The sequence below is a fragment of the Triticum urartu genome, chromosome 5 (genome assembly GCF_003073215.2).
Source record: "Triticum urartu cultivar G1812 chromosome 5, Tu2.1, whole genome shotgun sequence".
Classification (NCBI taxonomy): Eukaryota; Viridiplantae; Streptophyta; class Magnoliopsida; order Poales; family Poaceae; genus Triticum; species Triticum urartu.
The window spans coordinates 355,448,321-355,475,098 of NC_053026.1; the positions used below are offsets into that span (position 1 = coordinate 355,448,321).

The 26,778-nt window shown below is 46.5% G+C and overlaps 1 protein-coding gene across 2 annotated transcripts; it reads left to right on the forward strand.

Annotated features, from left to right (window-relative positions):
* Positions 1-7,208: 7,208 nt before the first annotated feature.
* On the forward strand, positions 7,209-8,519 carry LOC125555989. 2 transcript variants are annotated; one of them, XM_048718792.1, is made up of 2 exons: positions 7,209-7,433; positions 7,520-8,519. In XM_048718792.1, exon 2 carries the CDS (start codon positions 7,714-7,716, stop codon positions 8,428-8,430), a length of 717 nt encoding a protein of 238 aa, XP_048574749.1. In that variant the 5' UTR covers positions 7,209-7,433; positions 7,520-7,713; the 3' UTR covers positions 8,431-8,519. The 2 variants fall into 2 exon arrangements, with proteins under 2 accessions (XP_048574749.1, XP_048574750.1); XM_048718793.1 differs by having other exon boundaries at positions 7,523-8,519.
* Positions 8,520-26,778: the final 18,259 nt, after the last annotated feature.

Here is a 26,778-nt window from a genome sequence, read left to right on the forward strand (position 1 = left end):
TACCTCGAGATCATATGTTGTGGTCTAAAACCTGAGGGTATGATGGATAATATCATAATCATCTATCGACTAGCCTAGCCTCGGCTTATATAATGTACCGGAGGCCTAAGATAACAAGAGTCCTAGTCGAATACGTTGGTGGGGAGGAGTCCTTGTCTTGATCACCAAGTCTTGTGGAATCTTTCTTGTATGTGGAATGGGCTATCCGAAGTGGCCCATGAATAAACCGCCATGGGGGTCCTCGGCCCGATCCACCTGGTCGGGAGACAACATGGTGAGTACCCCCTAGTCCAGGACACCGTCAGCAGGATTAACTCAAGCAATATGATGAAAACCCCATCTTGTTGTCCTTGATGGCAATAATACAATACGTGCCATGCTGCCCCTACTGTCAGTGTGAAAGGCCACCGCAAGATTGAACCCAAACCTAAGCACTTCTCCCATTGCAAGAAAAACCAATCTAGTTGGCCAAACCAAATCAATAGTTCGAAGAGACTTGCAAAGATATCAAGTCATGCATATAAGAATTCAGAGGAGATTCAAATAATATTCATAGATAAGCTGATCATAAATCCACAATTCATCGGATCTCGGCAAACACATCGCAAAAGAGTATTACATCGAATAGACTCCAAGAACATCGAGGAAAACTTTGTATTGAGAATCAAAGAGAGAGAAGAAGCCATCTAGATAGTAGCTATGGACCCGTAGGTCTGAAGTAAACTACTCACGCTTCATCAGAGAGGCAATGTTGTTGATGTCGAAGCCCTTCGTGATCGATTCCCCCTCCGGCAGGATGGCGGAAAAGGCCCCAAGATGGGATCTCACGGGTAGAGAAGGTTACGGCGGTGGAAAAGTGGTTTTGTGGCTCCCTGGATGTTTTTGGGGTATAAGAGTATATATAGGTGAAAGAATTAGGTCAGGGGAGCTACGAAGGGCCTGTCGTGGATCTAATACTAACAGTAGAATGGGGGTAGTTATGAGGAGGCAAGCTCCTAGCTATGGAATAGTTGTACACACGAGTTTATGAGTTCAGGCCCTTCGCGAAGGAAGTAACAGCCCTACGTCTCGGTGCCCTGAGGCGGTCGACTGAATTGTATGTGTGTGTGAGTTTACAAAAGATGTGAACCCTTGTCCCAAAGGAGGGGGGTGGCTTATATAGAGTGCGCCAGGATCCCAGCCCGCCCACGTTACAAGGGGTTCAATGTACATAAAGAAGGAGCGTTACAGGTAACGTCTGTATTAAAGTGCTATAAATGATAATTAAGTCTATGAGTAAACGCCTGACCGTTGCTGTGTAGAGTGACTTTAGATCTTCTGTTTGTCGAGTGATTTATGTGACGGTCGAGTGACATTGATTCTTCCGAGTGGAATGTCTCTGGTCGAGTGGATGATGGTGCCCTTTGAATGCTTCTGGCTTTAGGGTGATGTCCTTGGGGAGGGCGTCTAGGTCAGGCCTATGACCCTACCCTAGGTGCATAGCTTTATCATTAGCCCCCGAATGGTTCGGGGCTTGAGTGGAGAAGGAGTTGAGAATTCCTCCGATTCAATTTTCGTGCTCCGGGAGTGACTTATTGCGACCAAGCGAACGATCATAATGATCTCAACTTCTTTTCAGTCGCCCTGATCCATTCTTGAATCTGCCGAGTGAACTTTACTACGATGTCTTGAATACTGATATGAAAAAGATATTCCGTCTGACAGGTTGCCTTGTTGCGCGCGGATATTGTGGGATTCGGATTTTGGGAAGCGCGCGGGACGGGGGAGGCCGCAGTAATCAGAAGGGATTAGGTGAGGCCGCCTCGATCACCGCGCCACCTTTTTCACCATGTACCTCGTGCGCGATTGTTGCGGGATTTGATTGGGTCGTCCGGACCCACAGGGCAGCCACTCGGAAGCGGCCCCATATAAGGCGTCGGGCCGAGTTTTTTTTTGAACAGTGCGTCTTCGTTCTTCTCTTTTCCTCTCAGTTTTCTTTGCTGCATCTGCTCCTGCCCCAGCGCCGCCGCCCTGTTCGAGCTCTGCTCGCCGCGATGGGGAACGAGAAGACGGTGGCATTGGAGCGCGCGAAGAAGGCGACGGCGAAGGCGAAGGGGAAGAAGTCCAGCTGGGGCAGATCTTCCTCGAGGTCTGGCCTGCCGCCGGGCTGGATCCAGGGCGACTGGATTCGCTCGGCGGTCCGTCAGGACGACACCGACGACCTAGTCAAGGGGGGACTGATCACCCACGAATCGGCACGACTCCCGGGGAACGAGACCGAGCCGCAGCCACAGGAGGGTGAGTGTGTTCTCCTTGCTACTCACATCGACCGCGGGTTTTCCTTGCCTCCCCACCCTTTCTTTCGAGGTTTCTTGAACTTCTTTGGGGCGCAACTCCACCACTTTACACCAAACACCATTGTCTATCTTGCTGCTTTCGTGTCCATGTGTGAGAACTTCCAGGGCTGTCGGCCACACTATGGCCTCTTCAAACACATATTCACGTGTCGTTCTCAGTCGGTCAAGAAGGCCAACCCGAGTGACAAGAGGACGCATGTGATCCAGATGTGCGGGGGCCTTGGAATTCAGATGAGGGGTAAAAGCACTTTCCTAGCCATGATTCTTCTTGAGTCGGTCTGAGGGTGGCAGTCGACCTGGTTCTACCGCAAGGACCAGCCGACTCCGGGTCAGTCGACTGGACTTCCCCCCTTTTCCATGGCCTGAGTGGAGAAGCCCTCTGCTTTGAAAGCGACCCCAGAGGAGAAGGCACAAGTGAAAGTGCTGGTTGAGCGAGTAGTTCAGCTTGTCCGTGATGGGGTAACCGGTATGGATCTGTTGGAGGTCTTCCTCAGGCGACGCATCCAACCACTTCAAGCTCGTGACCATCCGATGTGGATGTATTCGGGCACTGACGACACCACTCGAATCCATCCAGAAGAAGTCGACGAAGCTACGTCGGAAGGGTGGCTGAAGGGTATTACTGGCAACAAAGATAACCCCAGGGGATCCCAGAGGATTCCCCCACTCAACAACTCGTACGAAACCGACAAGGTATGACTCCAAATGGTCGAGTGTCTTCTTGATTTAGCAAGTAGCTGTTTGCTGTCATCCGACTGACTCCTATCTTGGTTGTTGTCTTCCAGGCCCTGACTGAGATGTGCTCGATGCCCAATGGGGAGCAGGAGAAGGGCCCAGAGGGAGAAGCGAGTGGAGGCAAAAGCGGCGAGTGGCACTCTGATGGTGAAGAGGACGAGGATAGCGACGACCCGAGTGATGAAGAAGAGGTCGACTCTCCTCCTCGTAGGGAAAGACGATCCAAGCTTTCTCGCAATCCAGCAAGCGCCCGCGGCAAAGCGACCGCGCAAACTGGGCAGTCATCGAAGCGCCCTCGGACGTCTTCTCCAGCGCCGACTGAAAAGGTGTCGAAGCAACCGAAAGCCACGCCGTCCAAACCGCCAAAAGCCTTGCCGAAGATCAAAGTGGTCGTCCCCATTGCTTCCGGGTATTAGTTGGACTTGATTTCTCATTTTAGTATGAATTTGGATTTGAGTCGATTCATTTCGTCCGACATGACCGACTGAATTCTGAAATTTGTAGTGCTGCTACCTCTGGGACTTCCACCCGCTAGTATGAAGACGAGGACATGGAAGATGCGGTCACCTCCAACCCGGGTACAATTCTCATGATCTTGTTCTCGATTGTATGATCGATTAAATTCTGGTGACTCATCTAGAGTCGGCTGATTTCTTTGCAGCCCCTCCCAATGTCATTGAGCTTCCATATGATGACGAGGACGTGTCGCCGAGGCCCAGGAAGAAGGCAATAGCTAGCAAGACATCCCAGTCAAAGCCGGCGGCGGAGCGGGTAATTCAACAGCTCGAAGATGCGAGTAAGGTTTCTGTAACCTTTGCTGACCCAGTGTCGAGTGCGTGTCCTGCATCGTCGACTACACCAGAGCTTGTTTCAACCATCCAACTTCATGCCTCGAATCTCCAAGCCGCTGCGTCTGGACCGTCCGTCCCCTTCTTTGCCACTCATCATGTTACAGAAAGTAAGTCGGAGGCCGCTGTGGAGGCCATTCGTCAGGCTGGCATAATGATGGAGCGGGTGAAGGCGGTGCACGAAAGCAGTCAGGCTGCTTATGACGCCAGCGCGACTCTTCGAGCCAATGTCCAGGTAAGTTAACTTCCGACTGAACTTGCTCTTTTAGGATATGCTACCCGAATGTTTTCCTTCGCGCAATCTTTCATTGTCTTGCACTTCGAGATTGTACACCCACTGGGTGCTTTTTCATCTTTTTTTTACTCGGCCTGGGCGGATCGGCCGAGTGGAATCTGAACCAGTGGGGGCACGCTAAGTGCACCCACTGGGTGTAGTCCCCGAGATCGCAGTCGACTGCTGGCAGTCGGTTGGGGTCTGAGTACTTCTTTCTCTCCCTTCTCTTTTTTTGTACTTGGTCTGGGCGGACCAGCCGAGTGGAATCCAAACCAGTGGGGGCACGCTAAGTGCACCCACTGGGTGTAGTCCCTGAGACCGTAGTCGACTGCTGGCAGTCGGTTGGGGTTTGAATAGTCTTGAAGTTTTATTCACTCGAAAGTAAATAATCTTTGATCTTGTCGATTGATATGTCTTTTACTCACTGTAGAAATCTTGTTCGCTTATCTCCAAGTTTTATAAATTTGAGGAAAAGCAGAGGCAACTCAACCTTGACCTGGAGTTAGCTCAGCAGAACTTGAAGAAGGCTCAAGATGAAGTCGCTGGTACGGAAGGTAACGGATTGTCGACCGCTTATCTTGACCATCCTTCAAGTTATATCTTCATTCTTCTGTTTAATCTAAATGTGTATTTTGCAGAGAAAATGGGGTTAGCCCTGGAGAAGAAGGACTTGGACCTTGCAGCTGCGCAGAAGGAGGCTCGGGAGAAGACTGCCCTTGCTGACCAGAAACTGGCTTCGGTCGGAGCGCTAGAGGAGGAGATCAACAAGTTGAAGTCGTCTCTCACTGAATCCAATCGAGAGGCGACTCGTCTGAAAAACGATAAAGTGGCTTTGAACAACCAGCTGGAAAGCATGACTCGTAGGAGGGACAATTTGGAGGTTTATCTGAAAGCTCTCGCCAAGAAACTCTTTCTTATGCTCGAAGGTACCCCCTTTTTACCCGACTGTTTTACTGTTTGCAAGTTAGTCTGGACCAGTCGACTCATTAACTCCTTGACTCTACATAATTCCGCCAAAACTTTGAAGAGGAGACTGGACGGATCGAGACGGGCTTGGACCCTATCCTTTCTCCAGTCGACGACGAGGCTGCCATGAATGTGCTTCGACTGGAATCCCGCGTCGCCAGTGTTGCAAGTTATCTTGCCCGTCTGAAGGTGGCAGTTTCACGCATCGACTCATCGCTCTTGCCAAGGGCAACTCTTCAGAATGATCTCGAGTCTCTGATGACTCGGCTCAATGAAGTCCCCGGTCGAGTGCAAGAATGGAAGAAGTCCTCTGTCCGATGTGGCGCTGACGTGGCCATGTCGCTGGTTAGGGTCCACTGCAAAGAAGCTCGAGAAGAGAAGATGGCGGCGATCAAGGTCGCCAACACAAAAAGGCACGACTTCCAATCCTTCATGGAGACTTTCATTGCTGCTGCCACTCGGATCGCGGACAGGATCGATTTGGACGAGTTCGTCGAGCCCGCAAGCCCTCCTCCTGCTGAGTGAACAAACTTGATACTTAAACTTGCTTTAAATTTGCCTCGGAATGCCGAGTGGTTTTTGTAACTGTTAAACTCCTTCGGGCCTGACGCCCGAGTACTTTTATCTTCGTCCTGAAACTTTTGAGATTTTATCTGATCTTGGTATATCTTCTGCATGTGCTTGCATTTGCCTTCGAGCAGAACTTATTCTTCATTCGGAATATTCTTTGAGACGCAACTCTGAGGGAGGTATCCCAGTCGATCTGCGCCTCGTCATCCTTGCGGATAGGGATGGAGCGCACATTGTACTTGTGGCGCAGCTCCGTGGAAAGGATTGCAGTCGGCCTGCACCTCGTCATCCTTGAGGATAGGGATGGAGCGCACATTGTACTTGTGGCGCAGCTCCGTGGAGAGGATTGCAGTCGACCTGTGCTACCTTTTGAGCACTGCGTTGGTTTTCCCCGAAGAGGAAGGGATGATGCAACAAAGTAGCGTAAGTATTTCCCTCAGTTTTTGAGAACCAAGGTATCAATCCAGTAGGAGGCTACGCGCAAGTCCCTCGTACCTGCACAAAACAAATAAATCCTCGCAACCAACGCAAATAGGGGTTGTCAATCCCTATAAGGCAACTTACGAGAGTGAGATCTGATAGATATGATAAGATAATATGTATTTTTATGATAAAGATGCAAAGTAAAATAAAGGCAAAGTAAATATAAAGTAGTAGGAGAACAATATGATAAAGATAGACCCGGGGGCCATAGGTTTCACTAGTGGCTTCTCTCGAGAGCATAAGTATTCTACGGTGGGTGAACAAATTTGTAACACCCCGAGACCGTTGCGCCAGGTGTCTTCCGGTGTTTCGTTGTTGTTGCCTTGGCATTTTCTTGCGTGCCGCATCTTGTCATGTCATCATGTGCATTGCATCATCATGTTTTCAAAACATGCATTCGTCCGGGTTCCCTCAGTTCCGTCTGTTATGCGTTCTGAGCCCAGCCACACTTGCACGCGCCCGCGGCATGTCTGAAATATTATTTTATAAGTGGCCGGAAAATGTTCTCGGAATGGGATGAGAGTTGGCGTGCGGTCTTTTTATAGTGTAGGTAGACCGCCTGCCAAGTTTCATCGCATTCGGAGTCCGTTTGACGCCCCAACGGATAACTATAGCGACATTATAGTCAGTCAAAATGTCGGACGTTTTCGGTCTCCGGAAACAGTCGTCGGGCCTCCCTCTCTTCTCTTCTCTCAGCTCGAGACCGTCTACACAGCTCACTACCTACCACCAGGTCCAACCTTACCTCTCTCGTCAGCCCGTAGCTCCTCCTCACGCGTGTCCGAAAGTTGTCCTGAACCTGACCCGGACTCTCGCTACCGTTGTGTCCGGATCATCCCCAAACATCTACAAAACATCACCGTTTTCTTATTTGGGATCCCTAGCCTTTTTTCCCGACCGTCCGATTGTGATCGGAGGGACCAAATGCCCTACCTTAACCCACCTACTATATATAGTCGGTGCATTTCTAGACCAAACCCTATTTTGTAGGGATCCTCCCCTGTCCAATCGCCGCCGCCGCCAGTCAACCACCCCTCTTTCCCCTCGAGATCCCTCCCGATACACTCCATCGCAGCCGACCACCGTCCTTCATCGTTTTCAGATCCACCCAATCGCCGCAGCCATCCATCCATCCGATCCAGCGACTCCTCACCCCGAGCCACCTCTAGCCCGCAGCCTCGTGCTCGGGCCCGAGCAGGAGCTCGTCCACGAGCAGAACAGGTGAGCCCCGCCGGCCGTCCGCTGCCTCCTTGCTTCACCACCTTTCTCTCTCTCCCTCCCTGACCTCTCTTGCTCACGTGGAACAGCAGCCCCGTCGGATCTTCGCCAGAGCAGAAGCTCCATGACCATGCCCGCCTGATGCTCAAGCCACCACCAAGAACTGCTCCATCGCCACGAGTTCTGGCGTCCAGGACCTCCCCCGCAACCATCCAACTTGTGCCCGGCCACCTCGCTGTGCTCTATCATCCTCTGCCCGGCGACCCACATAGCCGCAACCTCCATGGCCGAGTTCGCGCCCGGCGCCGAGCTCCAGATCCTTAGCCACTGCCTCACCTGCCGCCGCGGGTCATCTTCGCACCATCCCCACGGTCGGATCCACGCCATCCACGGCCTCCCCGCTTCGTCCTTTCGCCGGAGTCACGGCAAGTCCATCGACCGAGCCGCCAAGACCATGCCGCCGCCTCGACTCCAGGTCCGGCCGTCGTCGGCCGCTCGCCTCCTCGGGCGCCCGCGCCTACCGCCGGCCGGCCACGGCCAGTTCTTCCCCGCCTCGGAGCTCCCTTGCGCCGCCGGATCCCGCCGTCCCCGCCACCCACTTATCGCCGGTGGTCGCCTCCGCGCCAAGTCCCTCGCCGCGCTGCATCTTGGCTGCAGCGAGCGGGAGCTGCAGTTATCCTTCGTTGACCAGGCCTCCTCTGCCATGTACACTGTCGAACGGTCGAACCAGCTGAAACCGCTCGGTCCTGCCGGCTCACTCGAACCGGTCTGGCCCGATCCGCCCCAACCGGCCCCGAACCCCCTGCCCGTCTTCAGCAGGCCCGTAAGGCCCAGAGTGAGCGCTCTCATGCTATCCATCGCCCTGGACGAGATATTTCTCTCTTGCGCATGCTCCTGTGCAGCCCAGTTCATCCCAGATCCAGCCCATTGCATGTTTTTTTTCCTGTCTGCGAATTTATCTTTTATTTCAGAGAACCCAGTTTTGCAGAAAACCTCCTAGACTACATGCATTTAATAACTCACCAACCGTGCATCGGTTTAAAATAAGTTATATATTTAACTTGCTTAGAATTTTGTCTAGATTCATAATATCCAACTTTCATCTATGTTTGAAATGTTTAAAATGCTGTTTGATTAAATTTGCTCCTATGTCATGTTAAAATGCTTTAATTCATAACTAAATAACCGTAGCTCCAAAACCTAACAAACTTTATATGTAAATGGGGTAGAATTTTGCCTAGGTTAACATGGTGTACTTACTTTGCATGTTTAACAACCCTAAAATTGTGTTTAGGGCAGAACAGTACCAAATCCTTAAATTGCACATGAGGAGTTTCTGGAGTTGTTGTTTGTCGTTCCGGCCTCATTTAATCTTGCCTAGATAGGTAGTTTTCATTTGCTTCACCCTCTTGCCATGTTTAACAACATTTAATATTGTTGGGTACATAAACAAGATCAAACTAAATAACTTGAATGTGGTGTTTCGTCGATATGCAACAGAGTTGCATATTGATCTCCACTTAATTTGTAGAATTGCTTGTGCACGTTGTCATGCCATGCTTCATTAAACCGGACATGCATCATACTTGTTGTGCATCATGCCATGTTGTTGTAGTGGTTGTTTACTATGTTGTTTGCTTCTTTCCGGGTTGCCTTTCTCGTGAGCTTCGGTTCCGTTCCGGAGTTGTGAGGATCCATTCGACTACGTCCGTTTGTCTTCTTCATGGACTTGTTCTTCTTCCTTGCGGGATCTCAGGCAACATGACCATACCCTCGAAATCACTTCTATCTTTGCTTGCTAGTTGCTCGCTCTTTTGCTATGCCTATGCTACGATACCTACCACTTGCTTATCATGCCTCCCATGTTGTTGAGCCAAGCCTCTAACCCACCTTGTCCTAGCAAACCGTTGTTTGGCTATGTTACCGATTTGCTCAGCCCCTCTTATAGCGTTGTTAGTTGCAGGTGAAGATTAGAGCTTGTTCCATGTTTGGAACATGGTTATTTTGTTGGGATATCACAATATCTCTTATTTAATTAATGCATCTATATACTTGGTAAAGGGTGGAAGGCTCGGTCTTATGCCTGGTGTTTTGTTTCATTCTTGCCGCCCTAGTTTCCGTCATATCGGTGTTATGTTCCCGGATTTTGTGTTCCTTACGCGGTTGGGTTATAATGGGAACCCCTTGACAGTTCGCCTTGAATAAAACTCCTCCAGCAATGCCCAACATTGGTTTTACCATTCGCCAACTAGCCTCTTTTTTCCCTAGGGTTCTGCAGACTCAAGGGTCATCTTTATTTTAACCCCCCCCCCCCCGGGCCAGTGCTCCTCGGAGTGTTGGTCCGAACTGGGCAGCCTGCGGGGCCACCTCAGGGCAACTCGAGGGTTGGTTTTACTCGTAGCTTGACCTATCTGAGTGCGCCCTGAGAACGAGATATGTGCAGCTCCTATCAGGATTTGTCGGCACATTCGAGCGGTGTTGCTGGACTTGTTTTACCATTGTCGAGGATGTCTTGTAACCGGGATTCCGAGCCTGATCGGGTCTTCCTGCTAGAAGGAATATCCTTCGTTGACCGTGAGAGCTTGTGATGGGCTAAGTTGGGACACCCCTGCAGGGTTTTGAACTTTCGAAAGCCATGCCCGCGGTTATGGGCAGATGAGAATTTGTTAATATCCGGTTGTAGAAAACCTGAAGTTGACCTTAATTAAAATACATCAACCGCGTGTGTTACCGTGATGGTCTCTTCTCGGCGGGGTCCGGGAAGTGAACACGGTGTTGGAGTTATGCTTGACGTAGGTTGTTCTAGGATCACCTCTTGATCATAGTTGTTCGACTGTGCTTTTGCCTTCTCTTCTCGCTCTCATTTGCGTATGTTAGCCACCATATATGCTAGTCGCTTGCTGCAGCTCCACCTCATACCTTTTACCCTTCCTATAAGCTTAAATAGTCTTGATCGCGAGGGTGTGAGATTGCTGAGTCCCCGTGACTCACAGATACTTCCAAAACCAGCTTCCAGGTGCCGTTGAACCGTGCAGGTGACGCAACCAAGCTCAAGGAGGAGCTCGATGAAGATCTTGTCCTTTGTGTTGTTTCGTTTCAGTTGATCAGTAGTGGAGCCCAGTTGGGGTCGATCGGGGATCTCTGTAGCTTTGGGGTAGTCTTCTTTTATTTTGGTTCCGTAGTCGGACCTTGATTGTATCTGGTTGATGTAATGCTTTATTCATGTATTGTGTGAAGTGGCGATTGTAAGCCAACTATGTATCTCTTTCCCTTATTTATTACATGGGTTGTGTGAAGATTACCTCACTTGCGACATTGCTTTCAATGCGGTTATGCCTCTAAGTTGTGCTTTGACACGTGGGAGATATAGCCGCATCGAGGGCATTACAAGTTGGTATCAGAGCCTTCCCCGACCTTAGGAGCCCCCTGCTTGATCGAATCACTGGCGTTATTGATTCTAGAAATGTTTTGAGTCATTTAGGAATTATATATATCAGAGAGTTAGGACTTCTTTTTACTCCCCAGTCCCTTCGTCGCTCTGGTGAGGCATCCTGGCGTAGAGTTTTGACTCTTCTCTTCTCAAATTTCACTAAAAAAAATTAGGATCACGCGGGTATCTTGGAATCGTTCCGATGGTTTTGTGACGAGAACATTGTTCTTGGTGCCTCCTGTCATTTAGGGGTTGTGGCAGTGTCCCGGGGAGTTGAGCTCCGAGGTGTTGTCGTAACAATTTTATCGTTGCAGTTCTGGAATACCTGAGTTTAGTTTCGCCGACATCGAAAATCTCTTTTATGCAGTTGTTGGTGAGATAACCTCGACACCACCCAGTATTGGGGCGGGAGTTCGGGAGTATTGCCATAACTCGTATAACGGATGCTTTTTGAAGGTTGAGGTAGATGATTTCTGAAGGTTTCTTGGTTATGTGTTGAAGGATGGATACAGCTGGATGTAGGATTTGCTAGTTTTGGGTGAGATATTATGCTTCCCCTGTATCCCCAACACCTGATTGCATAATCGGAAAGTTTCAGGAGTTTATAAGTGGGAATTCAAGTAGCTCTTAGGATATCTTTTCGACAGATGTATGATATGAAATTGGAGTTCGACGTCTAGTGGTCTGCCTATCCACGGTTGGTTTTACAGTGGTCTCGTTGTGTCTTAAAGAGTACTTGGCTATGCCGACTCGGGGATGCTTCGTATGTCATGTGCACTGCCTTGTACATGATGGTGCTGTACGATCGAGCCCGTGTAGGCCCCACCACGTAAACTTCGGGCGAAATCTCTATCATATGTTTGTTTCGGCTTATTCTGCAAGCCAATCCTTTGTTTTGTTTTGAGTTGTGGTATTCGAGTTGCTTCGAAGTCAAATGGTGATTCCATGCCTTTTCCTAAGCGGTGTTCTCATACTTCTATGTGAGTACTAATCCTTCTCGATAATCGAGACTATCTCGTCAATCCTTTTCAACATGTGTGCTTCTCTTCAAGCGGGTCCGTCCATTTTCTACATCCGCAAGATTCAATCTAAGCTCTCAACGTTGTTTGTTTCATCCATTCCCTAGTTGTCTTTGTTTTTCCCCCCCCCCCCCCCCCTTTTTTTTTCAAGGATTCAGATTTCTTGATCAAGTATCCTTTTATTCATGTGAAGTCTCTCCATTCTTTTCCTTCATGTTCTTACCCGGTGATTCTCATGAAGATTCTAATGGAGCCTCAAGTTTATAATTCTTTGTTCTTTTATCTTCCCCGGTGTGTTCAATGCAATCTTTCGATGGTGATCACATCCTTTTCCTCGTTTCAAATGATTTTCTTATGCCGGTGCACCTCATTATCATTCCACTTCTCGCTATTTATTGTTCCGAAGTGTTCAAGATATCTCGAAGATTTGTGTTTCCACTCTACATTCGTTCAAGCTCTTTCGAGGATGTTATCTCATTCAACTCATTTAATTCATCTGGTGCAATCTCTATGTTCAAGCAATCATTTCAACGGTGTTTCTCTTGAGTGGGCCCTAACCCACGGGTCTTTTCTAGGATCTTACCTGACTCTTCTTATTTTCCCAAAGCTTCTCAAGTTCTTTTGAAAGTTTGACATAAGAATGAGTTATCATCAGTCAAATGTCTTCTCCAAGATCTGTCGAATTCTTTTCATCGTTGGCTCAACCTCTTCACTTTTGATTCTTCCGGAGTATCTCAACTATTCATGGTGGTGTTTCTCGTCGTCATTCTCGGATTTTGAAGACCAAAGAAGAGTTTCTCTTCAATCTTGCTCCATTCTCTTCAAGATTCGTGATTCTAGCTTGTTGCCATCCTCTCGTAATTGTTCTTATCATGAGAATTCTTTTCACCTATCCGGAGCAATTCAAGAGTCTTCTCAGTTTGTTATCCAGAGTCCATCAATTCAGGTTTATTCATCCTCAGCTGTCAGTTATCATTCTCTAATCTTACCAGTGCATCATTCAAATATTATCTAATCAGCTCGTGATCTCTTCATTCTCTTGTATCTAAATTCTCTCAAGTATCCTCATTCATTTCATAATACTTCCTGGTGTTCCTTTATCTTCCCTTCGGTCATTTTAATTCTTACGGTGGTTCGTTCAAGATTTCTCTTACATTGTTATCATATCAATTCATTTGTTGTTACAAATCCCACCGGCGGTTCCATCAAGACCTTATCAAGTTATCGATACCTCTCTTAATCTTTTCTACGAGAATAAGTAGTATGCCAAATCCGCTGCTTGTCATCAATTTAAATTGGTGAAGGATACGCATAACGTAATTCTTATTATTGTTTCATCCAAGTGGTTAATTCTCTATTCCGGGGGCTCATCAAATTCCTGATTTCAATTGTTCATCTTCTCCTTTTTCCGGAGTTCCAACCTTTTTCAACTATTTCATCACGGAGATCCATCTAAGTCATTACAAGGATTCACCTTGTGCTTTCAACTTCGTGGCCTCCTGTTACGTGCCTTGGCATAGGGTCCAAGTCTCCCGGGTCTTATTTGTTGAGAAAATCACGTTCCCGAAGGTTTCATTCCGTTTGGACTCCGTTTGATATTCCTTTTCTTCGAAACCCTAAAACAGGCAAAAAAAATAGCAATTCTGGGCTGGGCCTCCGGTTAATAGGTTAGTCCCAAAAATAATATAAAAGTGGATAATAAAGCCCAATAATGTCTAAAACAGTAGATAATATAGCATGGAGCAATCAAGAATTATAGATACGTTGGAGACGTATCAAGCATCCCCAAGCTTAATTCCTGCTCGTCCTCGAGTAGGTAAATGATAAAAACAGAATTTTTTGATGCGGAGTGCTACTTGGCATAATTTTAATGTAATTCTTATTAATTGTGGTATGAATATTCAGATCCGAAAGATTCAAGACAAAATTTCATATTGACATAACAATAATAATAGTTCAAGCATACTAACTAAGCAATTATGTCTTCTCAAAATAACATGGCCAAAGAAAGTTCATCCCTACAAAATCATATGGTTTAGTCTTGTTTCATTTTCGTCACACAAGAATGCTCTCATCATGCACAACCCCTATGACAAGTCAAGCAATTGTTTCATACTTTAGTAATCTCAAACCTATAAACTTTCACGCAATACATGAGCGCGAGCCATGGACATAGCATTATAGGTGGAATAGAATATAATGAGGGGGGTTATGTGGAGAAGACAAAAAGGAGAAAGTCTCACATCAACGAGGCTAATCAATGGGCTATGGAGATGCCCACCAATTTATGTTAATGTAGGGGGTAGGGATTGCCATCCAACGGATGCACTAGAGCTATAAATGTATGAAAGCTCAACAAAAGAAACTAGTGGGTGTGCATCCAACTTGCTTGCTCACGAAGACCTAGGGCACTTGAGGAGGCCCATTGTTGGAATATACAAGCCAAGTTCTATAATGAAAATTCCCACTAGTATAAGAAAGTGACAAAACAAGAGACTCTCTATCATGAAGATTATGGTGCTACTTTGAAGCACAAGTGTGGCAAAGGATAGTAACATTGTCCCTTCTCTCTTTTTCTCTCATTTTTTTGGGCCTTCTCTTTTTTTATGGCCTTTCTTTCTTTTTCTTTTTTTATTTTTTTTATTTTTCCTCACTTGGGGCAATGCTCTAGAAAATGATGATCATCACACTTCTATTTATTTACAAATGAATGATTACAACTCGATACTAGAACAAAAGATGACTCTATATGAATGCCTCCGGCGGTGTACCAGGATATGCAATGGACCAAGAGTGACATGTATGAAAGAATTATGAACGGTGGCTTTGCACAAATACTATGTCAACTAGATGATCATGCTAAGCAATATGACAATGATGAATGTGTCATGATGAATGGAATGATGGAAAGTTGCATGGCAATATATCTCGGAATGGCTATGGAAAGAGCGTATCATATCACGGGATTTGGATGCACCGGCGAAGTTTGCGCCAACTCTCAATGTGAGAAAGGGCAATGCACGGTACCGAAGAGGCTAGCAAGGATGGAAGGGTGAGAGTGCGTATAATCCATGGACTCAACATTAGTCATAAAGAACTCACACACTTATTGCAAAAATCTACAAGTCATCAAAAATCTCGGTACTATGTGCATGCTCCTAGGGGGATAGATTGGTAGGAAAAGACCATCGCTCGTCCCCGACCGCCATTCATAAGGAAGACAATCAAATAACACCTCATGTTTCAAATTTGTTGCATAACGTTTACCATACATGCATGCTACGGGACTTGCAAACCTCAACACAAGTATTTCTCAATTTCACAACTACTCAACTAGCACGACTTTAATATTATTACCTCCATATCTCAAAACAATTATCAAGCATCAAACTTCTCTTAGTATTCAAAACACTCTTAAGAAAATTTTACTAATCTTGAATACCTAGCATATTAGGATTTTAAGAAAATTACCATGCTATTAAGACTCTTAAAATAATCTAAGTGAAGCATGAGAGATCAATAGTTTCTATAAAACAAATCCACCACCGTGCTCTAAAAGATATAAGTGAAGTACTAGAGCAAAACTATATAACTCAAAAGATATAAGCGGAGCACATAGAGTATTCTAACAAATTCCAAATTATGTATGGCTCTCTCAAAAGGTGTGTACAGCAAGGATGATTGTGGTAAACTAACAAGCAAATACTCAAATCATACAAGATGCTCCAAGCAAAACACATATCATGTGGCGAATAAAAATATAGCTCCAAGTAAAGTTACCGATAGAAGTAGACGAAAGAGGGGATGCCTTCCGGGGCATCCCCAAGCTTTGGCTTTTATGTGTCCTTAGATTATCTTGGGGGTTCCATGGGCATACCCAAGCTTAGACTCTTGCCACTCCTTGTTCCATAATCCATCAAATCTTTACCCAAAACTTGAAAACTTCACAACACAAAACTTAACGTAGAAAATCTCGTGAGCTCCATTAGCGAAAGAAAACAAAAGACCACTTCAAGGTACTGTAATGAACTCATTATTTATTTATATTGGTGTTATACGTACTGTATTCCAACTTCTCTATGGTTTATAAACTATTTTACTAGCCATAGATTCATCAAAATAAGCAAACAACACACGAAAAACAGAATCTGTCAAAAACGGAACAGTCTGTAGTAATCTGTAGCTAGCGCAAGATCTGGAACCCCAAAAATTATAATATAAATTGCTAGACGTGAGTAATTTATCTATTAATCATCTTAAAAAAGAATTAACTAAATATCACTCTCCAAATAAAAATGGCAGCAGTTCTTGTAAGCGCTAAAGTTTGTGTTTTTTACAGAAAGTTCAACAAGACTTTCCCCAAGTCTTCCCAACGGTTCTACTTGGCACAAACACTAATTAAACACAAAAAAACACAACCAAAACAGAGGCTAGATAATTTATTTATTACTAAACAGGAGCAAAAAGCAAGGAAAAAAAATTGGGTTGCCTCCCAACAAGCGCTATCGTTTAACGCCCCTAGCTAGGCATAACAAGCAAGAATAGATCTAAGTATTGCCATCTTTGGTAGGAAATCCATAAGTGGCTCTCATAATATATTCATAAGGTAATTTAATTTTCTTTCTAGGAAAGTGTTCCATGCCTTTCCTTAATGGAAATTGGAATCTAATATTTCCTTCCTTCATATCAATAATTGCACCAATCGTTCTAAGGAAAGGTCTATCAAGAATAATAGGACATGAAGGATTGCAATCTATGTCAAGAACAATAAATCTACGGGCACATAATTCCTATTTGCAACAATAACAACATCATTAATTCTTCCCATAGTTTTCTTAATAGTGGAATCCGCAAGGTGCAAGTTTAGAGAGCAATCATCAAAATCACGGAAACCTAACAAATCACACAAAGTCTTTGGAATCGTGGAAACACTAGCACCCAAATCACATAAAGCATAGCATTCTTGATCTTTAATTTTAATTTTAATAGTTGGTTCCCACTCATCATAAAGTTTTCTAGGGATAGAAACTTCCAATTCAAGTTTTTCTTCATAAGATTGCATCAAGGCATCACCGATATGTTTAGTAAACGCTTTATTTTGACTATAAGCGTGAGGAGAATTTAGCATGGATTGCAACAAGGAAATACAATCAATCAAAGAGAAATTTTCATAGTTAAATTCCTTGAAATCCATAATAGTGGGTTTAGCAACATCTAGGATTTAAATTTCTTCAATCCCACTTTTATCAATTTTAGCATCAAGATCAACAAATTCCGAATTCTTGGAACGCCTTCTAGTTAAAGGTGGATCATAATCAGTCCCATCATTATCAAGATTCATACTGCAAAACAAAGATTTCATAGGGGACACATCCATAACTTTTACATCTTCATCATTATTTTCATAGCAATCTGGTTTAGCGGCCATCTTATTAACTAAGGTGGCTTGCTTATCCGAAATTTCAACAATTAATTTCTCAAGGTGAGCAATTTGGGATCTTAAACCATCGAATTCTTTAGACATATCATCAAGCTCTTTATTCAAAAAAACTCATAAAACTTTTCTATTCTTTAAGCCCGTCTCTAGAGAAACTATTATGTTCAAATTGCAAAACCATAAATCTCCTGACATTGCTTTCGATTTCTTCTAGCCTTTTAAGGTGGAGATCATCAAATTTAGGTAGAGCCATCGTGACAAGCAAACAAACTAACACACAAGCAAACAAAAAGCAAGAGGGCAAATGGAGGCAAATAGAGAAAGAGAGGGAGGATAGAGAGAGGGGGGCGAATAAAATGGCAAGGGTGAAGTGGGGGAGAGGAAAACGAGAGGCAAATGGCAAATAATGTAATGCGGGAGATAAGGGTATGTGATGGGTACTTGGTATGTTGACTTTTGCGATGACCTCCCCGGCAACGGCGCCAGAAATCCTTCTTGCTACCTCTTGAGCACTGCGTTGGTTTTCCCCGAAGAGGAAGGGATGATGCAGCAAAGTAGCGTAAGTATTTCCCTCAGTTTTTGAGAACCAAGGTATCAATCCAGTAGGAGGCTATGCGAAAGTCCCTCGTACCTGCACAAAACAAATAAATCCTCGCAACCAACGCAAATAGGGGTTGTCAATACCTATAAGGCAACTTACGAGAGTGAGATCTGATAGATATGATAAGATAATATTTTTGGTATTTTTATGATAAAGATGCAAAGTAAAATAAAGGCAAAGTAAATAGCAAAGTAGTAGGAGAACAATATGATAAAGATAGACCCGGGGCCATAGGTTTCACTAGTGGCTTCTCTCGAGAGCATAAGTATTCTACGGTGGGTGAACAAATTACTGTTGAGCAATTGACAGAATTGAGCATAATTATGAGAATATCTAGGCATGATCATGTATAAAGGCATCACGTCCGAGACAAGTAGACCGACTCCTGCCTGCATCTACTAGTATTACTCCACTCATCGACCGCTATCCAGCATGCATCTAGAGTATTAAGTTAAAAATAGAGTAACGCCTTAAGCAAGATGACATGATGTAGAGGGATAGACTCATGCAATATGAAGAAAACCCCATCTTGTTATCCTCGATGGCAACAATACAATACGTGCCTTGCTGCCCTTACTGTCACCCGGAAAGGACACCGCAAGATTGAACCCAAAGCTAAGCACTTCTCCCATTGCAAGAAAGATCAATCTAGTAGGCCAAACCAAATTGATAATTCAAAGAGACTTGCAAAGATAACCAATCATACATAAAATAATTCAGAGAAGATTCAAATATTGTTCATAGATAGACTTGATCATAAACCCACAATTCATCGGTCTCAACAAACACACCGCAAAAAGAAGATTACATCAAATAGATCTCCACAAGAGAGGGGGAGAACATTGTATTGAGATCCAAAAAGAGAGAAGAAGCCATCTAGCTACTAACTATGGACCCGTAGGTCTGAGATGAACTACTCACAATTCATCGGAGGGGCTATGGTGTTGATGTAGAAGCCCTCCGTGATCGACGCCCCCTCCGATGTAGCTCCGGAACAGGCCCCAAGATGGGATCTCGTGGATACAGAAAGTTACGGCGGTGGAATTAGGGTTTTGGCTCCTGTTCTGATCGTTTGGGGGTACGTGGATATATATATAGGAGGAAGAAGTACGTCGGTGGAGCAACAGGGGGCCCACGAGGGTGGGGGCGCGCCCCCCTACCTCGTGGCCTCCTATTACGTGCCTTGACGTAGGGTCCAAGTCTCCCGGGTCTTATCTGTTGAGAAAATCATGTTCCCGAGGGTTTCATTCCATTTGATATTCCTTTTCTTTGAAACCCTAAAACAGGCAAAAAACAGCAATTCTGGGCTGGGCCTTCGGTTAATAGGTTAGTCCCAAAAATAATATAAAAGTGGATAATAAAGCCCAATAATGTCTACAACAGTAGATAATATAGCATGGAGCAATCAAAAATTATAGATACGTTGGAGACGTATCAACCTGCACCTCGTCACCCTTGCGGATAGGGATGGAGCGCACATTGTACTTGCGGCACAGCTCCGTGGGGAGGATTGCAGTCGACCTGCACCTTGTCATCCTTGCCGATAGGGATGGTTTTTCAACTTAGGCGAGTACTAGACTGCAGCTAAGCCCCCGAGTGTGAGGTTTGCTCATCACTCGGTAGGTTTTTAGAAACTTAGGCGAGTACTGGACTGCAGCTAAGCCCCCGAGTGTGAGGTTTGCTCATCACTCGGTAGGTTTTTAGAAACTTAGGCAAGTACTGGACTGCAGCTAAGCCCCCGAGTGAGAGGCTTGCTCATCACTCGGTAGGATTTTTGAAACTTAGGCGAGTACTAGAATGCAGCTAAGCCCCCGAGTGTGAGGTTTGCTCATCACTCGGTAGGATTTTTGAAACTTAGGCGAGTACTGGACTGTAGCTAAGCCTCCGAGTGTGAGGTTTGCTCATCACTCGGTAGGATTTTTTCAACTTAGGCGAGTACTGGACTGCAGCTAAGCCCCCGAGTGTGAGGTTTGCTCATCACTCGGTAGGTTTTTAGAAACTTAGGCGAGTACTGGACTGGAGCTAAGCCCCCGAGTGTGAGATTTGCTCATCATTCGGTAGGTTTTTAGAAACTTAGGCGAGTACTGGACTGCAGCTAAGCCCCCGAGTGTGGGGTTTGCTCATCACTCGGTAGGTTTTTAAAAACTTAGGCGAGTATTGGACTGCAGCTAAGCCCCCGAGTGTGAGGTTCGCTCATCACTCGGTAGGTTTTTAGAAACTTAGGCGAGTACCGGACTGCAGCTAAGCCCCTGAGTGTGAGGTTTGCTCATCACTCGGTAGGATTTTTGAAACTTAGGTGAGTACTGGACTGCAGCTAAGCCCCCGAGTGAGAGGCTTGCTCATCACTCGGTAGGATTTTTTCAACTTAGGCGAGTACTGGACTGCAGCTAAGCCCCCGAGTGAGAGGTTTGCTCATCACTCGGTAGGATTTTTGAAACTTAGGCGAGAACTAGACTGCAGCTAAGCCCCCGAGTGAGAGGCTTGCTCATCACTCGGTAGGAATTTTTTTTCAACTTAGGCGAAACGGATTGGCAGCTAAGCCACCGAGTGAGAGGCTTGCTCATCACTCGGTAGGGTTTTTTAAACTTAGGCGAAACGGATTCACAGCTAAGCCACCCACTGGGGGATTTCAGAAACAAGCGTAAGCAATCGACAATCATTTTAGAAGACTGTAAAAACTCTTGCCTTTGATAAACAAACTATAAATGTGCTTCTTATTACATCCCAATAGACTGAGTGTTTAAGTATAAAAGGGGTGGAGCAGCTCCGCATTCCAAGCTCGCGGCTCGTCTTTCTTATGCTCGACGTTGTAGAGGTGATACACTCCATTGTGGAGCACTCTGGTGACAGCGAAGGGGCCTTCCCAAGTAGGAGCAAGCTTGTGGGGTTTCTGCTGATCCACTCGGAGAACCAAGTCTCCCTCTTGAAATGCTCGACCCCTCACGTTTCTGGCATGGAATCGACACAGGTCTTGCTGATAGATGGTTGATCAGATCAAGGCCATCTCTCTTTCTTCTTCCAGGAGATCAACTGCATCTTGCCGTGCCTGTTCTGCTTCTTCTTCTGAGAAAATCTCGACTCGGGGCGCATTGTGGAGCAAGTCACTCAGAAGTACAGCTTCGGCTCCATAAACCAAGAAAAAGGGGGTTCTGCTAGTCGACCGATTGGGAGTTGTCCTCAATCCCCACAATACCGATGGAAGTTCATCGACCCAGGCTCCTGCTGCGTGTTTGAGGTCACGCATCAGTCGGGGTTTCAATCCTTTAAGAATCAATCCATTTGCTCTTTCAGCTTGCCCATTCGACTGGGGGTGGGCGACTGAGGCATAGTCGACTCGAGTACCTTGGGAAGCACAAAAAGTTCTGAACTCATCAGAATCGAAGTTTGACCCGTTGTCAGTGATGATGTTGTGTGGAACACCATATCTGAATGTCAACTCTCTGATGAAGCTGACAGCAGTACTGGCTTCAAGGTTCTTGATAGGCTTGGCTTCAATCCACTTGGTGAACTTGCCGACTGCTACAAGCACATGAGTGAATCCACTCCTAGTAGTCCTTAGAGGTCCAACCATATCCAATCCCCAAACAGCAAAAGGCCAGATGAGCGGAATGGTCTGCAGGGCCGACGCAGGCTTGTGGGACATGTTGGAGTAAAACTGGCAACCATCACATTTGTCGACTATTTCTTTTAACATGTCATTTGCTCGTGGCCAGTAAAATCCCGCTCGGTATGCTTTGGCCACAATGGTCCGAGAGGACGCATGGTGACCACAGGTCCCCGAGTGGATGTCATTGAGGATCACTCGACCTTCTTCAGGTGTTATGCATTTCTGGCAAACTCGAGTCACACTTTCTATGAACAACTGTCCTCTTATCACAGTAAACGCTTTCGATCGACGGACGATCTGTCGAGCCTCTTCTTCATCGTCTGGGAATTCCTTTCTAAGAATGTACGCGGTATATGGTACTGTCCAATCGGGGGTGATGACCAAAACCTCCATAATCAAATCGACCATGGCTGGAACCTCGATTTCAGTCGGATCGATGGCACTCTTCGGCTGCGGGGGCTCTTCAGTGAAGGGATCTTCTTGAACTAAAGGTGCATGAATATGCTCCAGGAACACATTGCTGGGAATGGCTTCCCTTTTGGAGCCTATCTTTGCCAGATCATCGGCTGCTTGATTTTTCAGTCGAGGGATCTAATGGAGCTCTAACCCCTCAAACCTCTTTTCTAACTTTCTCACTGCATTGCAATAACCAGTCATAGCTGGGCTTCTGACGTCCCACTCCTTCATCACCTGATTGACCACTAAATCCGAGTCGCCATAGACCATGAGGCGACGGACGCCGAGTGAAAGGGCCATACGCAACCCGTACAGAAGTGCCTCATATTCAGCTTCATTGTTGGAGGAGTCAAAGTGAATTTGGAGAACATAGCTGATTTTGTCACCACGGGGGGATAGCAACACCACCCCAGCACCGGAACCATTCAGCATCTTGGACCCATCGAAGAACATGGTCCAATGCTCCGAGTGAATTTGGGTCGGAAGTTGCTGTTCGATCCACTCGGCGAGGAAATCAGCTATTGCTTGGGACTTGATAGCTTTCTTTGCCTCAAATTTGATGTCCAGGGGAAGGAGTTCAATCGCCCACTTTGCCACTCGACCAGTTGCATCTCTGTTGTTCAGAATCTCTGATAATGGAGCGTTGCTGACGACTGTAATGGAATGATCAGAGAAATAGTGTGCAACCTTCTTCGTGGTCATGTAAATCCCATAAACAAGCTTCTGATAATGTGGATATCTTTGCTTCGACAGAGTCAGAACTTTAGAAACATAATATACCGGGCGCTGAACTTTATAGGCTTTTCCTTCTTCCTCCTGCTCGACCGTGAGTACTGTACTAACAACTTGTCTAGTGGCTGCAATATAAAGCAGTAAAGGCTCTTTGCTGATTGGTGCAGCAAGCACCGGCTGGGTGGAAAGCAGGGCTTTGAGCTCTGCAAACGCTGCATCAGCTTCGGGAGTCCACTCGAACTTATCAGACTTCTTCATCAGTCGGTAAAGAGGCAATGCCTTTTCACCGAGGTGGGAAATGAATCGACTCAAGGCAGCCAAACAACCAGTAAACTTCTGGACATCATGCACACGCACAGGGCGTTTCATCCGAAGTATAGCACCAACTTTCTCCGGGTTAGCGTCGATCCCTCGTTCGGAAATGAGGAAACCGAGTAACTTTCCGCCAGGAACTCCGAATGTGCACTTTGATGGATTAAGTTTGATATCATATCTTCTGAGATTGGCAAAGGTTTCAGCAAGGTCAGCCAGCAGGTCGGAACCTTTACGTGACTTGAACACAATGTCATCCATGTATGCTTCCACATTCCGACTGATTTGAGTGAGCAGACACTTCTGGATCATCCTCATGAATGTGGCTCCGGCGTTATTTAATCCGAATGGCATGGTGACATAATAGAAGCATCTGAATGGAGTGATGAAAGCCGTTTTATCACATCAGGTCCATACAGTCGGATCTGATGGTACCCGGAATAGGCGTTCCGGCGTTATTTAATCCGAATGGCATGGTGACATAATAGAAGCATCTGAATGGAGTGATGAAAGCCGTTTTATCACATCAGGTCCATACAGTCGGATCTGATGGTACCCGGAATAGGCGTCCAGAAAAGACAAACGCTCACACCCCGTAGTTGAGTCACGATTTGGTCGATGCGGGGGAGAGGAAAATGATCTTTCGGGCAGGACCGATTGATATGCTTGAAGTCAATGCACATGCGAAGTGAATCATCCTTCTTGGGGACCATGACAACATTGGCGATCCACTCGGAGTGGTAGATTTCTCGGATGAAGTCAGCTGCCAGGAGCCGAGCCACTTCCTCACCAATTGCTTTTCTCTTCTGGATGGCGGACCGTCGGAGATGTTCCTTGACTGGTTTTACTTTTGGGTCAACTCACAAATGATGCTCAGCCAGTCCCCTGGGCACACCCGGCATGTCAGAAGGTTTCCATGCAAAGATGTCCCAGTTCTCACGGAGGAACTGGATGAGCGTTTCTTCCTATTTGCCGTCGAGTGTTGTTGAGATATGGGTCGGAGCGGCATTGGGATCAGTCAGGTGAATATGAATCGGCTTCATTTCACCGGACGACTGAAATGCAGAATCTGTGGCAGGCTTCTTGACTCGCAGCAAATCACTCGGATCTGCATTTTTCTGATACTCTTGCAGTTCTACTACTGCCATTTGTGCATCGGCAATTTTTGAGCCCTTTTGGAAGCACTCCTCTGCCTTCTGCTGATTGCCAGTGACAGTGATCACTCGGATCTGCATTTTTCTGATACTCTTGCAGTTCTACTACTGCCATTTGTGCATCGGCAATTTTTGAGCCCTTTTGGAAGCACTCCTCTGCCTTCTGCTGATTGCCAGTGACAGTGATCACTCGGATCTGCATTTTTCTGATACTCTTGCAGTTCTACTACTGCCATTTGTGCATCGGCAATTTTTGAGCCCTTTTGGAAGCACTCCTCTGCCTTCTGCTGATTGCCAGTGACAGTGAAATGTCAACTTTTCCTTGCGGTAATTCTTGGAATCACCGAAAACCACATCAAGGGTGATCTGGCCGAGTGACTGAGCCTTCTTGCCAGGTATGTGAACGCCATGGAAACTCATGTTGCTTTCACTAATCTTGGACATCGGAATGCCCATTCCCTTCAAAGTTTTAGCATAAAGGATATTCAGGCCACTGCCACCATCCATCAGCACTTTAGTCAGTCGAGTGCCTTCAACTACTGGGTCGACCACCATTGCTTGCCTCCCCAGGGTGGCTATATGTGCTGGATGGTCCGACTGGTCGAACATGATGGCAGTCTGGGACCACTTCAGATAACTGGGTGTTGCTGGAGCAACCATATTTACTTCTCTGTTAATAACTTTCAATCGACTTTTGCTTTCAGCATCAGCAAAAATCATCAGCATGGAATTGACATTGGGAAAACCATCATCATCTTCTTCCCTATCCTCACCTCCGTCCGACTCATTTTCCTTCTCCTTGGGTTGTTTCTCTCAGAACTGCTGGATCAGGAAACGACACTGTTGAGTGGTGTGTTTAGGGTAAATGATGTTCCCCTCTTCATCTTTTTTGGTATGAATATGGCAGGGTAAATCCAACACATCATTCCCATATTTATCCTTAACTTTTTTGGGAGTCCAGGACCCTTTGGGCTTTCCTTTGAACTTTTCTTGGGCAACAACTAAAGCTTCACCGGGAGCAGCTGGTTCGGCCTTTCGCTTCTGTTTCCGACTGGAATTACCTCCTCCGGTTTCTTGGGCGACTGTTTTGTGCTTGCCACTCCGGAGTCGGTCTTCCTCTTCACCATTGGCATACTTGGTGGTGATCTCCATCATTCGACTCAGGGACATATCTCCTGTCCGACCAAATTTCAGGTTCAACTCTTTGTACTTAACTCCTTCCTTGAAGGCACAAATTGCTTGGTGATCTGACACATTCTCCACTGTGTGGTGCAAAGTGATCCATCTTTGGATATAATCTCTCAAGGTTTCATTCGGCTTCTGAACACAGGACTGTAATTCTGTCAACCCTGCTAGCCTTTTGCAAGTACCTTCAAAGGTTCTAACAAACACTCGAGCAAGTTCCTCCCAACTATATATGTTGCCAGGAGCCAACTGATTCAACCACGCTCTGGCTGAGCCCTCCAACATCAAGGGAAGGTGCTTCATGGCCACATCATCATTGCCGCCACCAATCTGCACAGCCACTCGTTAGTCCTCAAGCCAAGTGTCTGGCTTGGACTCGTCGGTGAACTTGCTGACTCCAGTTGCCAACATGAAGTTGGGAGGAATCACTGCTGCTCTGATGGCTCTGCTGAAACACTCGGGTCCTGAAATGTGCACCCTGCTTCCAGTCGAATAATCTCTATCGTGGCCTTCTCTGTGAGCCCTATTCCTATCAACCAGACCTTGAACGAGAATAGATCTTGCATCAAAGCCTGGCTCTCTAGGGTCAACCGTAATTCTTCGTTCGTCGCTGTGGGGGCGCCTGTCATCTTGTCGCCGAGGCACGTATGACCCACTCCTTGGAGGAGGCGTGGGCACTCGATGACGGTCATCGTGGTCGAGTCGATGATCATACTGCTCACGGTTCCTGTACTGATCTTGCCGGTGCCCATGTCCCTCACGTCGCGGAGGCGATCTTGGGCTGTGAGCAGATTGGACAATATCTGCCACCACAGATCTGCTATGAATCCTATTCCGCGACTGATATACTGCTGTATTCTGCTCTCCTGCTGCCCGGAGTAAAGCCCGGATCTGCATTAAACCTCGGCCAGCTTCTGACTTGGAAGGTTGAATTGACTCTGCTATTCGAGCTGCAGCTGTGAGATTCTGGATCGAAGTTCGGTATACCTGAGTCAGAGGCAGAAAAAGTTGTCGTCGACTAGACTCAGGAATCCGCTGCCGAGCACGCTCTTCGAGTGCGCGCTGGAGGTTCTCCAGTCGAGTGCGCTCAGCCAAGTTGTCTAGGCGCGCCTCCTCCAAGGCCTGGGCCTCGGGGGTTTCTCCAACGATAGGAGTGTGAAGTACATCCATATTACGGCGGCGAAGATCTTCCCTCCGCTGCGAAGAGAAGGGTTCGGGGCGATACTCCTCGTGGACATGTGATGGGTCGCCGACGCCATCGCCACCGTCTTCATGGGGGAAGCCAGGAGGACTGCGTGGTCCATTGACCATCAAGACTTCCGTCGCGGGGTCACTGCTATCGCACTTGGATGCAGTCTCAACGGAGCCAGTCGACAGATCAAACATGCCGTAGAGAGTTTCATCGGGCTAGATCG

Excerpts from the sequence above, each read along its gene's own strand:
- LOC125555989 (XM_048718792.1), top strand. The coding sequence starts at position 7,714 with ATGGCCGAGTTCGCGCCCGGCGCCGAGCTCCAGATCCTTAGCCACTGC.